The 15,084-nt window shown below is 45.7% G+C and overlaps 2 protein-coding genes across 2 annotated transcripts in view; one reads left to right on the top strand and one right to left on the bottom strand.

The window, feature by feature from the left end:
- F8 (coagulation factor VIII) overlaps positions 1–3,468 on the bottom strand; it is a 79,754-nt gene extending 76,286 nt beyond the window's left edge. Inside the window, exon 1 of the mRNA XM_053374721.1 lies at positions 3,272–3,468. The gene's annotated coding sequence lies outside the window, so the exon portion shown is untranslated. The remainder of the gene's footprint in view (positions 1–3,271) is intronic.
- A 269-nt stretch (positions 3,469–3,737) lies between these two features.
- FUNDC2 (FUN14 domain containing 2) lies at positions 3,738–12,296 on the top strand. The gene is made up of 5 exons (XM_053374729.1): positions 3,738–3,927; positions 5,898–6,045; positions 6,243–6,318; positions 8,806–8,943; positions 10,882–12,296. Exons 1-5 carry the CDS (start codon positions 3,771–3,773, stop codon positions 10,957–10,959), a joined length of 597 nt encoding a protein of 198 aa, XP_053230704.1. The 5' UTR covers positions 3,738–3,770; the 3' UTR covers positions 10,960–12,296.
- The last annotated feature ends 2,788 nt before the right edge of the window (positions 12,297–15,084 follow it).

A 15,084-nucleotide genomic window follows, 5' to 3' on the forward strand; every position in this document is an offset into this window, starting at 1 on the left:
TGAGCAAGGTGGCAGCATAACTATGGAAATCCTGAGATATGGCTTGTGTTGACTTATATGAATTTTTGGAGCTGCCTAAAAGAATGTCTTTTTGACCATGTATTATATGCTCAGCATTAGTGCCTGAGTTGATTTGTGTGTGTGTGTTGCTTTTCTAGTTGCTAAGAATTGATACAATTTTATTTTTATTTTGCATTTGATATTTTGCATTTGATATTTTTATGGTCCCAGTTCTGGGACTGCGACTGTAGCAAAGAACAGGCTGTAGATTACATGAATGAATGAATGCATTCTCCCATACTGCCTCAGTGTCCAGGGAGAGCCAATGGTTTGAGCCATCTGAACTGGCAGTGCAATCATTTTTGCAAACAATTCTATGAACTCCTTTTGTAAAAGGATGTAAAAGGTCCTTAAGCAGCATTTTATCCACAGAGCAATGAAGATCATTAGGAAGCACAAAGAGGCTATGTAAACATTACCAGCTTAAATTGCAGCTAGATCATTCTTTTTTCTTAATTCAGATTGAAGCTAGTTTTGGGGGAGAGTGCATCAAAAAGAAGTATTTCATAAGAAATAATGGGATAAAGATAAATATGGGTTGTGGCTAGTATAAGGTACATGTACACCGTTTCCCAAATGGGAAACAGTTTCTCAAATGGAAATGCACCAGATTCAGAGTAAATGGGAGTGTACACAAAGCCAGGAATTGAACAAAACATGCCTTATTTCCAGAAAATGACAGGCGTAAGAGAAAGGGAGAAAAAGAGAGAAATAAACCCAGGTGGTTTCTCTTTCTTCTACAAATTTCAGTTTCAAATGCTCTGTGAGTAGCTGTGGAGTAGGGACTGTCCCTACTGGGGTGAGTAAGACAGTCAGAAATCGCCCAACCAAGAAAGGGGAATTCACTAACTCTTGGCAAAGCTACTAATAGCAGGACCAGCAGCAGCATCCTCATTACAGAGACTAGAAAGCTGCCAAGGTGGGAGGGCCAAGAAGGGGCTCTCAGGCTACAACTACAACATAGGCTCCTTATCCCTGCATCTACAAGGCTGACCTATGATTACTCTTCTCCGTACAACCTGAGGAAGCAACCTGAAGCACTAAGCAAGAAAAGGACACACTCCAAGGATGACTCCATATACATATATATTATTTTCTCTCTTTTTCCTATTTTGACTTCTTGGAATGGAGTACTGCTGGTAACATGTTTATATTCCTCCCTCCTCTAGCTCACAGCCTGAAAGGCAGACTAAAGACAAACTGTGTGCGTTATTCTTGAGCATCAGTTCATACTGCTGTGGTGGAGTGCTCTAGTCTTGATTTGTAAAGGAAAGTAGTAAAAATTGTCCCATGAACTGTGACCGGGTGCATATTTTAAGAACCAGGCTGCTGGCCTCTTCCTCTCCCTGGCAGAGGAAACTCCATGCAGGCTGGCATATCGTCTGATCATCATCACAGATGTTTATCTGTCTTGTGTTTCTTGTTGCAGCAGGAAGGAAGGCACAACCTCAGTCACTCAAGAGGATCTGCAGCGGGGAGCACTCGGGCAAGCAGGTGCACTAATGCTTTTTCTCCGAGCTGTGAAGAACCCATCATACCAAGCAGGGCTGAGGACAGAGGGATTGTGTGCAATCTTCTTTTCAGCTGAAGGGTTCTAATTGTATATTCTGTTGCACTCTGGCAGATTGATATTAATATTTACAGAATGTGACCCTTTCCCTCATTATTTATTTATTTTTGCAATATGTTGCCTCTTTCTCATTATGCTGTGTCTAACAGGAAACTGACCTCCCTTAATCTAGCCTGATCGTTTTCTTCTCAAGGAGATTAGGAAAAGCACTCTATATCCGGTGTAAACAGGATGCTCAGTAGTTGGTGTAGGATCTGTCAGATGATACCAACAGCTACATCTGATTACTGGGTTTCCTGTGGCATCAGGTTCTGCAGCTGCTAAGACCTCCTACCAATGATGATTGGAATTGCAACTAGCCTAAGCGTATACAGCTCCAACATGGGAGCTCTCCCACAAGCTAAGTGCCCAGGACTGTTGGTGAGCCTAGGATAGCTGGATATGGGGGGGGGGGAGGTGCTGTTTCTAAGAGCTTGTTGGAGAAACTCTTGGGTGAAACTCAATTAATTGTTCCAATATAAAAGGTATTGTGTCCCTTGAACTAGCTGAGCCCTCTCCAGAAATCAGTGTATTAATTAGATTTGCCAGTCTGCTAGAATTTTGACTGTTTGTTTTTGTTTTTTTAAAAAGAGCAACATTTAAATCCTGTGTGCAATGCTTAGATCTTTTGTTGAGCACAGGTCAGAAAAACACAAAAAGCATATCATTCTTCAATAAATTGCTTTTTAAGATGACACTGGCCTTCCTTCTTTATTCTGGTATTTATTTAAACTACTCATATACTGCTGTTGTGGACAACCTCCTTGCATAAAACTGTAAAAAGGGTAATATTTTCAACACAAATGACACAATTAAAAAAAAAATCTGTTTGCTTGCCTTGAAGGTTACAGTGTTACATGGCAATTCATTTAGGATTCATTACTTCCATAACACAATCCTATACATGTCTACTCAGAAGAAAGTCACACCGAGTTCAGTGAGGCATATTCCCATAATATGTGTGTACAGAATCGCAACCTTAGGTCTAGGTGGGGTTCACCTTCTTAACAAGAAGCTGGTTCCTTTAGGAAAGTTATAACTCTGCTCATGTTCACAGTCTGTGTTCTTTAAAAGGTTTTAAAAATAATAATAATAAATAAACTCTGCATTTGTTGAGGTGCATTACACCCTTAAGGTTTTAAAAAACAAACAAACCTCTCCACATGCTCAGAGGCTATGTGTCACTGAAGAGCAGCTGTGTAACTAATTGTGCGCCATTCCAGGATCTTAAAAAGTAAAAGGGTAAAGGGACCCCTGACCATTAGGTCCAGTCTTGGACAACTCTGGGGTTGCGGCGCTCATCTCGCATTACTGGCCGAGGGAACCAGCATACAGCTTCTGGGTCATGTGGCTAGCATGACTAAGCCACTCCTGGAGAAACCAGAGCAGTGCACGGAAATGCCGCCTACCTTCCCGCCGGAGCGGTACCTATTTATCTACTTGCACTTTTATGTGCTTTCGAACTGCTAGGTGGGCAGGAGCAGGGACCCAGCAACTGGAGCTCACCCCGTCACGGGGATTCGAACCGCCGACCTTCTGATCGGCAAGCCCTAGGCTCTGTGGTTTAACCCACAGCGCCACCCGCGTAAGCGTTTACATTACCTGTGTTCTTAAACTCTCTCTGCACATGTTTATTATGGGCACTGTAGCTCTTTTGGGGTGGTAGAACGTCTGTACATGCTCAGAGGTCCTCTCTCGGCCAGAATGATAAGTGTACTAGCAGCCTGATCCACGGGAGGGCGCATAATAAGGACCGCGCTCTAGTAACAGGAGGCCGCACCACTCAGAAACCCGCTAAGCCCTTTGCTCCTCCCCTCAGCATGACGAACTGGAGCCTACAGCAATAACTAGGGGGAGGAAAGTCGGAGGGGGCGGTAACTGTCTGAGACGTTCCCGCCTCTAACCTCCGGTGGTTACCTAGGTGATCAAACAATCAGGCTCCGCCTCCTCACGTGTCCCACAGGCGTTCAGTGGTGGTGGCGGTGGAGGAGGAGGAGGAACATATCGCGGCGCGGATTAACCCACGCCTCTCCTCTGCGAACGCGCATGCGCGCGGCGGCGAAGGCCGGGGGCGGGGCCTGCTAACCCTTTGGAGGAGGAGATGGAGGAGGAGCTGGGGTTGGAGCTGGGCGTGTCTCCGTCGCCGTCACGCATCGGCAGCGCCCACTCCTGCTCCTCCCTCCTCCGCCTTGAACAGGAGGCCAAGCGCAAGAAGCGGGCGCAGCAGCAGCAGCGCAAGGCCGCCGACATCATGCCGGGTGAGAGGCGCTAACGTTCGCCGCGCGGGAACCTTTGGAGTGACGTCACTCCGCTTGGCTGGGGGTGGGGGAGAGAGGAGAGAGAACCTGCCCGTTAGTTATCTCCTCCCCGGGGAAACCTCCATCTCTACCGCCCTAGTGAGTTGCTATTATTAACATGCCACTTGGTGCCCCGCCATTGTTCCAGTGATCTCGGGATAATCCCGTCCCCGTCCATGTTATCACCATCACCACAAGAACCCTGCAGGGTAGGGCAGATGGAATGGCTGGCTCACTGGGTGACCTTGATGGCTGGGCGAGGGGTACAAGGGGACCTTGGGGCACAGGTTCTCCACGTACCCGTGGGTCGTCTTACTAAACTTTTACCTATGTTAATCTGTTGTGACCCGTGGACAGCCTGAAAGGGCAAGCAAGGGCTGTGGGATGGAGACCCCGAAGCGTTTGAAAGACTCCTCACAAATCCCCCTCATGGAAGTGATTCCTACTAATCAGACCCCCCAAGTGTCCCCATTTTCCACGGACAGTCAGTCCAGGATTTGCAGAAGGATTTGCAGTTTCTGATTTGATTCTGAAATGTCCCTTTGGACATCCCTATTTCATCAGAGGGTATGGTCAGTGATCTGACCCCTGAGCCATCTGAAGGCAGCCCTGTACAGTATAGGCAAGTTTTTTAAAATGTTTGATGCTTTATGTTTTTATGTATGTTGGAAGCCACCCAGAGTGACTGGGGCAACTCCAACTCAGTCAGATGGGTGGGGTATAAATAGTATAATAATAATAATAATAATAATAATAATAATAATAATAATAATAATAATGGAGTTAGGACACCCCTATTCTCATTGGAGAAATGTTGGAGGGTATGCTATGTGCTACAGGCAACCAGATGGAAAGCTGTTTATCAGTTACCTGTCAGCTGTGTGTTGTTGAGCCTGGTACTATGCCATGCCTTTTGTATCATGTGTTGTGGTTCTTATAGATTGAGCCTCCTTAAGATGAAACATAGGAAATTGCCTGATACTGTCTGTCTGTCCATCCAGCTCAGTGCTACCCTTACTGATTGGCAGCGGCTGTCCAGGATTTCAGGCAGGGAGAATTTTCCCAGCCGTACCTTGAGATGCCAAGGATTGAACCTGGGGCTTTCTGCCTGCATAGTAGATGCTCTGCTACTGAGCTACAGCTCTTCCCTTGAGGATCTTCAAACAGACATCATTTGACAAGGGTGCAAGCCATTGCACAGTGCTAAAGCATAGACTTTTCCACGCAGAAGGCCCCATGTTTAATCCCCAGCATCTGTAGTGAAAAAGAACTTGAATAATGGCTTTTGGAAAGGCCTTCAGCTGAAGTCTTAGAAAGTTTCTGTTGAGAGTGGAAAATACTAGGCTAGACAGAATAGTGGACTGGCTCAGGATAAGGCAGTTTCAGGTGGCATCTTTATGATAAATCATAATGTGACGCAGAGACATCCCACTGTATCAGTAAAAGATGAACCTGGTGTTTTAAAGATTGAATGTGCTATAATTCCTCTTGTTGACGGTGTGGATAGAGGGCGAATTTGTATGTTATCTCTTATTTTAAAAACCCAGCAATTTAGCCCCCCCCCCCGCAAATACAAAAATATTTCAAGTTTAAGGTTCTACTAGTGTTTTGCTGTGTTATTTAGGGTTGCTGCCTTGCAGGGGTGAGGAACCTGTAGCCTTCCAGATGTTGTAAGACTCCAACTGCTATAAACTCTGGTCACTGTCTGTCCTGGCTGGGGCTGATGGGCGTTGGTATCCAGCAACATCTGGAGGGCCCTTATTCCCCAGCCCTACTTGTATTGCTTAAATAACAGGTGAAAGCTTCCTTCTGCTCCTCTGTCTACAGTAGGCAACAATTGGGCAGCAGTTGGGCCTTGCTCAAATAGGATAGAAGTTCAGCAATGGGCTTTATCTTCTTCCTTGCTCATGTCTTTTTTCTTGATTTTGCAGTAGGGCGAAGCAGTGATGACGTGCTGGATCTGACCAAGTACACAAAAAACCAGCCATGGTGGCGCAAGCTCTTTGCACCCAACTCAGGGTCCAGTGCAGAGAAGTACAACGTAGCAACCCAGCTGGCAATCGGAGGCGCCACTGGATGGTGAGGCAGTGCTGTACATTGGCTGCATTTGTGGTAGATGGCAGGGGAAGGGGACAGCAAATTCACCCAACTCTTGTAGTAACACAGTCTCTGTGCTACAGATTGCCATTTTTACTTACTGCAGATGGAGCTGCCTTGTCAGTTATTCTGTATAGTTGATGTAATTTTCCTGAATTATCCCCGTTTTTGATTTGCAGGTGCACTGGCTTCATCTTCCAGAAGGTTGGGAAACTGGCGGCGACTGCTGTGGGAGGTGGCTTCTTCCTGCTTCAGGTTGGTGGTTGCCTACCTTGGATTTGGGAGTAGTTGACCAGTAGAGTGAGGTATCTTGGCTGCCTTAACTGCAGAAAACTGCATGCAGCTGTGACTCATCTTTTTCACATGAGTGGTTTAATGGGATGTCTAGGCAGCATCCACAACCCAGCCCTAGTTGGGGCCTCTTGTTCACTGGCTTGCCTGTGCAGGAGATTCAAGTTGGAACACTTTGGTAGTTCCTTTTATAGCTGTGCCAAATGGCCTCTTGATATTTTCCACCCTGTTTGTGGGCAGATAAATTTTGAGTGATGGTGGTTGATTTCACCATATTCTCCAGGATAGAGCCCACCATTAGCGGTGGCTTTCTTTTCTGCTAATGTATTTTTCTCAGCTGACAATCCCTGAAAGTGGCAGCAACAACTATTTGTGTTGGGCAGCTTAAGCACCATTTTGCATACTTAGCAGGACTCCCAAATTTGTTCTGATGGTGGTGAACAGTATCCACTACAAAAAAAAAATAGGGAAATTTCTGCACTGTGACGAGTCTTTGCTTGTAGGGGAAGAGGGGGGGAAATGGATAAACATCATTTGCAGCATTTTGGCTCAGCTGTAGTTTCTTCATCATTCCCTGGCAGAGCTTTAAAATATTCCTGGCAGTGGCAGCATCTAGTTCGCAGTTGCTGCAGCTGCATATTGCTGAATCTGGTGCTATGCCATGCCTTGCAAATAATGTGTGTTGCTGTTCTTATAGAGACTCTGGGCATTTCAGCAGCCTACAGACAGGTTGTTGCACTTAATGGAGTGCCAGCACAGTACAGTAGCTAGGGTGTTGAACTGGGACCTCGTAGGCTAAGGTTCAAATCCCAGCTCAGCCATGAACCCATCTTGCTCTCAGATGAACCCATCTTGCAGGATTGTTGTGAGAATAAACAGGGAGGTGGGAGAACCATGTATGCTGCCCTGAAGTCTTTGGACTGATTGAAATATCTGGCTGAAATGCTACAAGTGAAGTTTTCTGTCTAGAGACATAGTGGCTTGTATACAATGTTAGTCCTACTCAGAGTAGACTCATTAAAATTAATGGGCATAGCTAACTTGAGCCCATTCATTTCAATGGGTCTACTCTGGCTAAAACCTAGATTCAACCCAGTGTGTGTGTTGTGGGGTAATGCATCATATCTTGATATCTGCCTATCATAGATCTGTTAAAGCAGGTGTGAGGAAATTTCGGCCCTGCAGATATTACTTAACTCCAATTCCTACCACTGGCCATGCTAGCTAGGTCTGATGGGAGTTGTAGTTCAGCAGCATCTGGAAGGTCAACGGTTCCCCACTCCTGTGCTAAAGATATAGGGCCTCTGTAAATATTAATATAAAAAGAGAAGATGATAGCAAGCCTTTTTGTCTTCCAGCTGGATTATCAAAGGATCTCTGATTTTCTTTTCTTTTCTAAAACATTGGTTTGTGCAATATAGAGTTTTGGTTGCCACTGGAGAAGATTCTGATAGCATCAACAGCAACACATGATCACTTGCAGCAAAGCCAATCCACTGCTAATTTTAAACATCAGCATCAGTGGAACAGCTCCTCTATTTTAAGCTTGGTGCTCACACAAAAAAATGATCTTCGTTTGAACCATACTTGCTTCTGTGCCTTCTATTCCAGCTTCCATGCAGGTCTTCCATGTGATAGAAGAACAACTGCTAGAGTGTACTGGGGAATGCACTGGCTCAGTGGGCTCTTCAATCATCCATGGACTCCCCCAAAATCGCTCAGTCTTACCGAGTACTGGCATTGGTTATATTTGTTTGATTCATCCAGGCTTTTCTTAAAACATCCATTCCAGGGTTTGTGTGGCCAACAGAGCCCTGCAGTTCTGATTCTTTGTGTTAGATTACCAGTCTTCCTGCTGGACAGCCAATTGTATTCTGTACACATTAAGCAGTAATTCTTAACTTTTTCAGACCTGGGATGCATCTGTAACTTGTTCATGCATTTCTTGACTGACTGGGTTTAAAAAACAAAAACAAAACACCATATACTTATATAGTGGTAAGTGCTGCTGTTGTGATCTACCTTAGATCAAGCTGTGATCCAGTACTGACTCCCAATTCACCGGTTGAAGGCCAGTGCATTAAAGCAGGTGTGTCAAACTTTTGGCCTTCAATATGCTGCTCAACTACAGATTGTATCATAACTGGCCATTGACTGTGCTTCCTGAGGTTGATGGGAGTTGTAGTTCAGCAACATCTAGAGGGTCAATGGTTCCACACACCTGCACTAAAGAAGCCTAGGTTCCTGCTGTCCTTGACTCCAAATGCTGTTTTGTTCACTGCTTTTCTCAATAGCTGCTACTCATTGGAAGGGCAGTTCTCCTGGGGCTACTGCTTTGAGCTGCTATGTAGCAATGTGGATGGGGTACAAGAAATGGGCAATGCTGTCCATAAATATTTATCCAGCTAGACGTGTAGTGTTTTGCTTCAGGAAACATTTTCTCTACTCCAGCTTGCAAACCACACAGGCTACATCAAAGTGGACTGGCAAATGGTTGAGCGGGATGTGAGCAAAGCCAAAGAACAGCTGAAGTTTCGTGGGAGCACCACCAATCAGCTGACACCAGAAGTGAAGAGCAAAATGGATGAGGTGAGACTGGTGGGCAAGTTGGAGAGATATGGGAGGCTAGCAGCAAAGCTTTGAGTAGGAAAAAGTGTTTGATGTGATAACTGTGCAGTAAAGAGGAGATGGGCACAAATTATTAAATATGTTATGGGGGACCTGCAGATATTATTAGACACCCAACTCCCATCGCTCCTGTTCTGGATTACTGGCCCAAAGGAGGGCTTCTGGGACTGGTTGGGTGCAGGTGTATCATCATCATCATTTTATTTGTATGCTGCCTTTCCATAGTTGAAACTATGCTCAAGGCGGCTTACAACATGACAAGATTGACATAATTACAAACATAACAGAAGTCATAAACAATCAATAAAAAACATCAAAAAGTACATAACCAAATGGAAACAATTTCCATGTAAATCATAAGATCTAAAACTAAAGATACAGCAATAATATCAATAACAGCAACAAGCTCTCTCAACCTCCTGTGAACAGCCCAAGAATCTGTTGGTTGCCTAAAATGCCAGAGTTGTAAGTTCTGGTGCTTTACTAAAGAAGGGGTAGACTTACAGCAAATCAGCCTGACAGTTCTCCTAGCCTTTGCAGATGTGGGAAAAGAGATAAGAGATGACTTATCCACACTCAAGCAAATGTTTATACATTCTTTATACAGCAAAGCAGCACACATCATCTCACCTGGCTAGATGAGGGCATAGGTGGCAAATACCTTACAGATAGTTCTCCTTTCTGGGCTCAGAGCCCTGCACTCCAAGACCACAGATAAGGATCACATCAAAGCAAGCCAATCACCGTATTTTTCGCCCTATAGGACGCACTTCTTCCCCTCCAAAAATGAAGGGGAAATGTGTGTGCGTCCTATGGGGCGAATGCAGGCTTTCGCTGAAGCCTGGAGAGCGAGAGGGGTCGGTGCGCACCGACCCCTCTCGCTCTCCAGGCTTCAGGAGAGCCCCAGCACCAGCCCCACAAGGTTGGGGGACAGCGGGGAGACGGAACACCGCCATCCCGCTGTCTCCCGATGTGGTTTGGAGGCTTGACGGTAGGGAGACGCGTGCTTTTCCCCGCCACCAGCCCCGCCAGCTCCGGGGACAGAGGGGAGGCGCAGCGCATCTTCCCGCTGTCCCCGGACCTGGTCTGAAGGTGGGCGGCGGGGAGAAGAGCACTTCTCCCCGCTGCCGGCCCCGCAAGCTCCGGGGACAGCTGGGAGGCGCAGCACGCCTTCCCGCTGTCCCCAGACCTGGTCTGAAGGCGGGCGGCGGGGAGAAGAGCGCTTCTCCCCGCTGCCGCCCCGCAAGCGCCTGGGGGGGGGGAATAATTTTTCCCCCTTTAATTCCCTCCCAAAAAACCTGGTGTGTCCTATGGGCCGGTGCGTCCTATGGGGCGAAAAATACGGTAACATATATCAAAACAAGTGAATATAAACATATATATGAGCTCATTGTTACAGCAGCTACCAATTAATTATGGGATTATCTTGACTACCAGTATGGCGTTAGCAAAGCTTCTGAAACAGTTAGCCTTTGGTTCAATACAACTCTAAGCCAGGATAGAGGTCCGGAGGTTCCCCATCCTTGCATTAAATTGAGAGGGAGGTGTGAGAGCAGACAGTGTTTGCTTACCGAGTATGGCTGTAACAAAATCAAGATGGTACACTGAAGGGAGAGCCAGTTTGTCAGCAGCAGATTTCAGATTTCAAGTACAGTTGATAGCTTCTAGGCAGAATCCAGAGACAGTTCTCACTTCTGAAGACTCTGGTCTGAGTAGGCCTGCACAACCAGTGGCCCACAGAGTCGGGGCTCTTATGCTTGCTTCCGCCTTATAATTGCAAATGTGGGGGTGTCTTTTTGTCAGGCACTTGAGCAGCCACAATGCATGTCCAGGAGGCAACATGTAGCTTCTGAAAATCAAATAGGGACCAATATAAGACTTGTCTTTTCTCTTTTTCAGGTGATCTCCTTTCTAAAGAAGAATGTTCTCCTGACTGGAGGGTTCGTTGGAGGGTTTCTGCTTGGCATGGCTTCTTAGGAGCCTCCTCTGATCTGGCTGCTGCTGTTGCTGCCACCGCCATCTCCTACTCAGTAATCGTTCGTTTTCTCCATTGCTGAACTTGTCCGCTGGAACATTCTGACCTCTCTCTGTATGCACCTTATGGCCTCCAGAAACACTGCCACAAGCTCCTTTTGCTCCTCTCCTTTTTTCATTTGATTGATTGGTCAGTGGTTGAGAGGCAGCATTAGGCTGAAGGCTGTTTGCTGTGAGGCTGATTCCTACTCCTGCCTGATATGTCAGGTTTTGTATAATCATCCCCAAATTCTTTTCCAGTGGGAAAACGTGCACAAAATGTTATGATAGGATATGATAGTACCCTGCAGGGGAGCACCCAACTCCCTTGTAGGCACCTTCTCATTGTGTTGTACCCCCTGGGTGGCAAAGAGTACAGCCTGTGCTTTGGAGAGCACAGAAGCTTAGCAGCCTAAGGAGAGGGTGTGCCAGGCCATGTCCCAAAATAACCTGCATCTAGTTTTGGCTTATTCTTCCCTGGACAGGCTCTGAATACTGCTTCCTAGAAATGCCAGCAGAAGAGAGAAACAGGTCTTCCTGACACCTCCCAAACTTTTATTTTTACCTCTTGCTGAAGCCACAGAGCTGGAATGATCTGTGGAAACTCTTGACTGCTGTGTGGGATTTCTGCCATCCTCTCCTGCTGAAGGAGGGCTAAAAAGCTTGTAGTGGGTGGGGTGAACCCTCTTCCCAGAATATGTATTTTGAACACTCACTTGATTATGGTTCAGCTAAACTTTGCTCTTGGTGGTAGAACGGCTAAAATAATGACTGGAGTTGGAAAGCTTTCTACATGACTCACGCCATTAGTAGCAAAAGTTACTGGATTATGGGGATGGAATGCTGTGTTTTGCTGCTGGAGCCTCCTGCTCTGTCTTTTATGGACCTTCTCCCTGAAATGTATGGAGGAAGAGCTAGGCATGGTCTGCTGTTGCTGTAAACCAGCCTTCTCCAACCTGGTGCCCTCCAGATATTTTGGTCTTAGCAGTCCCAGCCAGCATAGCCAAGGGGAGTTGTAGTCCAAAATATCTGCATGCCACCACTCTGGGGAAAGTTTTTCTAGATCATGAGTGCTGCATGAGAGATGTGACTCTTGCCCCCCAAACTGAAGATGGAGAAGTAATGGTTGGATTATATTGACAGAAGTTGGTTTATCTCTGCATGAGTTGCATTCTGGACAGAAGCCTGCACTTTTCATATCTGCTCCAGGAGCACTTAAAGCTGATTTTCTAATACGTGTTTTTTCCCCTCTTGCAGTCCCTACCTGTCTGTTACATGTAAAAATTAAAATGATATCCTGAGCTACATTTATAAATGAACAGATTTATTATAGCAGAAGCTTTAATGGTTCGGAGCAGGGATAGGAACCCATGGCTCTCCAGATGGAGCTGCACTGCAACTCTCATCATGCCATCAACTATGCTGGGTGACTGATAGAAGTTGGAGTCTGGCAGCTTCTGAAGGGCTTCCCCAGCCCTGGCTTTTAAAAATACTACTCTTGTTAGTTCATTCTTGCAAAAGGCTGCCCTGCAAATTTATTATTTATTTATGTATTAAATGTATATACCATCCTTCATCCAGAGATTACAGGGTGGTTTGCGGCATAAAAATAAAAAATGGAAACACAATATATATAACATATTAACAAAAAAACCCAATAATCCCTCGTCCCCCAAACACATTTAAAAGGCCATAAATTGTTTAATCAGCCAAAGGTGCTTTCACCTAGCACCTAAAGATATGTAACGAAGATGCCAGGGAAGCCTCCCTGGGAGAGCATTCGACAGATGGGGAGCCACTGCAGAAAAGGCCCATTCTCGTGTTGCCACCCTCCAGACCTCTTGAGAAGGGGCCACATGAAGAAGGGCCTCAGATGACGCTTTCAGAGTCTGGGTCAGTTCATACAGGGAGAGGTGATCCTTGAAGTATTGCGCTCCTGAGCCACTTAAGGCTTTATAGGTCAAACCCAGGACTTTGAATTGGGCCTGGAAACTAATTGGTAGCCAGTGCAGTCAGGCCAGGATTAGTGTTATATCCTCGAACCGTCTTGCTCAGGTGAGCAACCTGGTTGCTGAATTTCGCAGCAGCTGAAGCTTCCAAATTCCAAAGGCAGCTCCATGCATAATGTGTGACAGTAATCTAACCTAGAGGTTATTATAGCAGAAACTAGGTTATCCCTGTCCAGATAGGGTCACAGATGGGCCACCAGCCAAAGCTGATAGAAGGCACTCTATGCCACCAAGGCCACTTGAGCCTCAAGCAACAGCAGTGTGTCCAGGAGTACCCTCCACGGCTACGTTCCTACTCCTTTAGAGGGCAGGAAACCTCCCATCCTGGTCTAGTGAACCACCCACTAACAGTGCCTCAGTCTTATCTGGATTGAGCTTCATTTTGTTGGCTCTCATCTAGTCCATTACCAAGGCAAGACAATGATCCAGCATATCCACTGCCACATTTGCAGATGTAAAGGAGTAGAGTTTTGTGTGAGTAGCATATTGCTGACAGTACTCCAAAACTCCATATGACCCCACTCAGCAGTTTCATGTAGATGTTAAACAACATGGAGGATGAAATCAAACTCTGTGGAACACATATTGAAGGTTCCATGGGGCTGAACAGCACACCCCAAGCATCACAGTCTGAAAACGTCCATCCAAGTAGGACCAGAACCACTTCAAAGCAGTGCTGCCCATCCTTAACTCAGACAGCCGCTCCAGAAGGATACCATGCCTGATGCTATAAAAAGCCACTGAGAAGTCAAGGAAAATTCACAAAGACATATTTCCCCTGTCTCTCTCCTAACAAAAGTCATCATACAGGGCGAGTAAAGCGGTTTCTGTGCTAAAGGTGGGCCTAAACACTGATTGAAATGGATCTAGAAAATCAGTTTCCTCCAAGAAAATGGATCTGGTCTGCGACCACCCACTCAGTAACTCTGTCTAAGAAGGGGGACAAGGATATTGCCAAGCTAAAACATGTAGAGCAGGGCAACCAAGATGATCAAGAGTCTTGAAACCAAGCCTTATCAGGAACAGTTGAGAGTTGGGTATATTTTGCCTGGAAAAGAGACTGGGAGAAGATTTGATAGCTGTCTTCAAAATACCTAAAGGGCTTGTTTTCTTCTGCTCTGGAGGCTAGGACTGAAACAATGGTTTCAAGATATGAGAAAGTAGATGACGATCTGGAGCTTTCTTATGGCAAGAGCTGTTCAATGGTGAAATGAACTCCCTCAGAAGGCAGGGGGCTCTCTTTCATTGGAGGTCTTTAAGCAGAGTTTTGATGGCCATCAGTCAGATGCTTTAGTTGAGATTCTTGCACTGCAGGGGGTTAGACTAGATGAGCCTTGGGGCCCTTTACAACTCTGTGATTCTATGACCCCAGTTCCCATCAATCCTATCCACCAGTGAATGATGACAAATGATGGGAGTTAGATTTCAACAACATCTGGAGCGCCACAGATCTGAGGAATAAACAGTATATTTGGGTGCTGCTTTTTCGCCAATCTCATTTATTTTTTGACTTTATCAGGATTTCATTGCCTCTCGAGCAATGATTGAAAGAGCCAATCTGTTAAGTGGCCACCAGAGGGTGCTAAAAGAATTGAGCTGGCCTCCAATTTGGAAACAAGGGCATAAATTAGGAAGAGCTATGTTGATGAGAGAGAGAGACCATCAATGAAGGTGGGGTGTTGTTTTTTTGTTAAAAAACAAACCCAAAGCAGCCACCCACAAAAACTCCAGTAGCTACCCACACTTGAGTCTAGAAAACTGCTAAAAGTTTCAAAATGTTTTTATATGATATTTAAATGTTTGAGGTGAGAGTTTAAAATAAACTGGTTTTGCTGTATTTTGTTATTTGCTGTTTGTTTTTTCCTAGTACCTACTGTACTGAAGTGAATGCTGAAGGGAGATATGACTTTAAGGCAGGGGTCAATAATTGTTTGGGCCAAATGGCTGCATTCCCTCATGCAGTTCGGGGATTGCATGCTGGAGTTACCTGCAAACACACACACACACACACACACACACACACACACACACACACCTTTGTACACAAGGTTATGCTTGGAGGACAGCTACATGCCTATGA

The sequence above is a fragment of the Podarcis raffonei genome, chromosome Z, assembly GCF_027172205.1.
Source record: "Podarcis raffonei isolate rPodRaf1 chromosome Z, rPodRaf1.pri, whole genome shotgun sequence".
Taxonomy (NCBI): domain Eukaryota; kingdom Metazoa; phylum Chordata; class Lepidosauria; order Squamata; family Lacertidae; genus Podarcis; species Podarcis raffonei.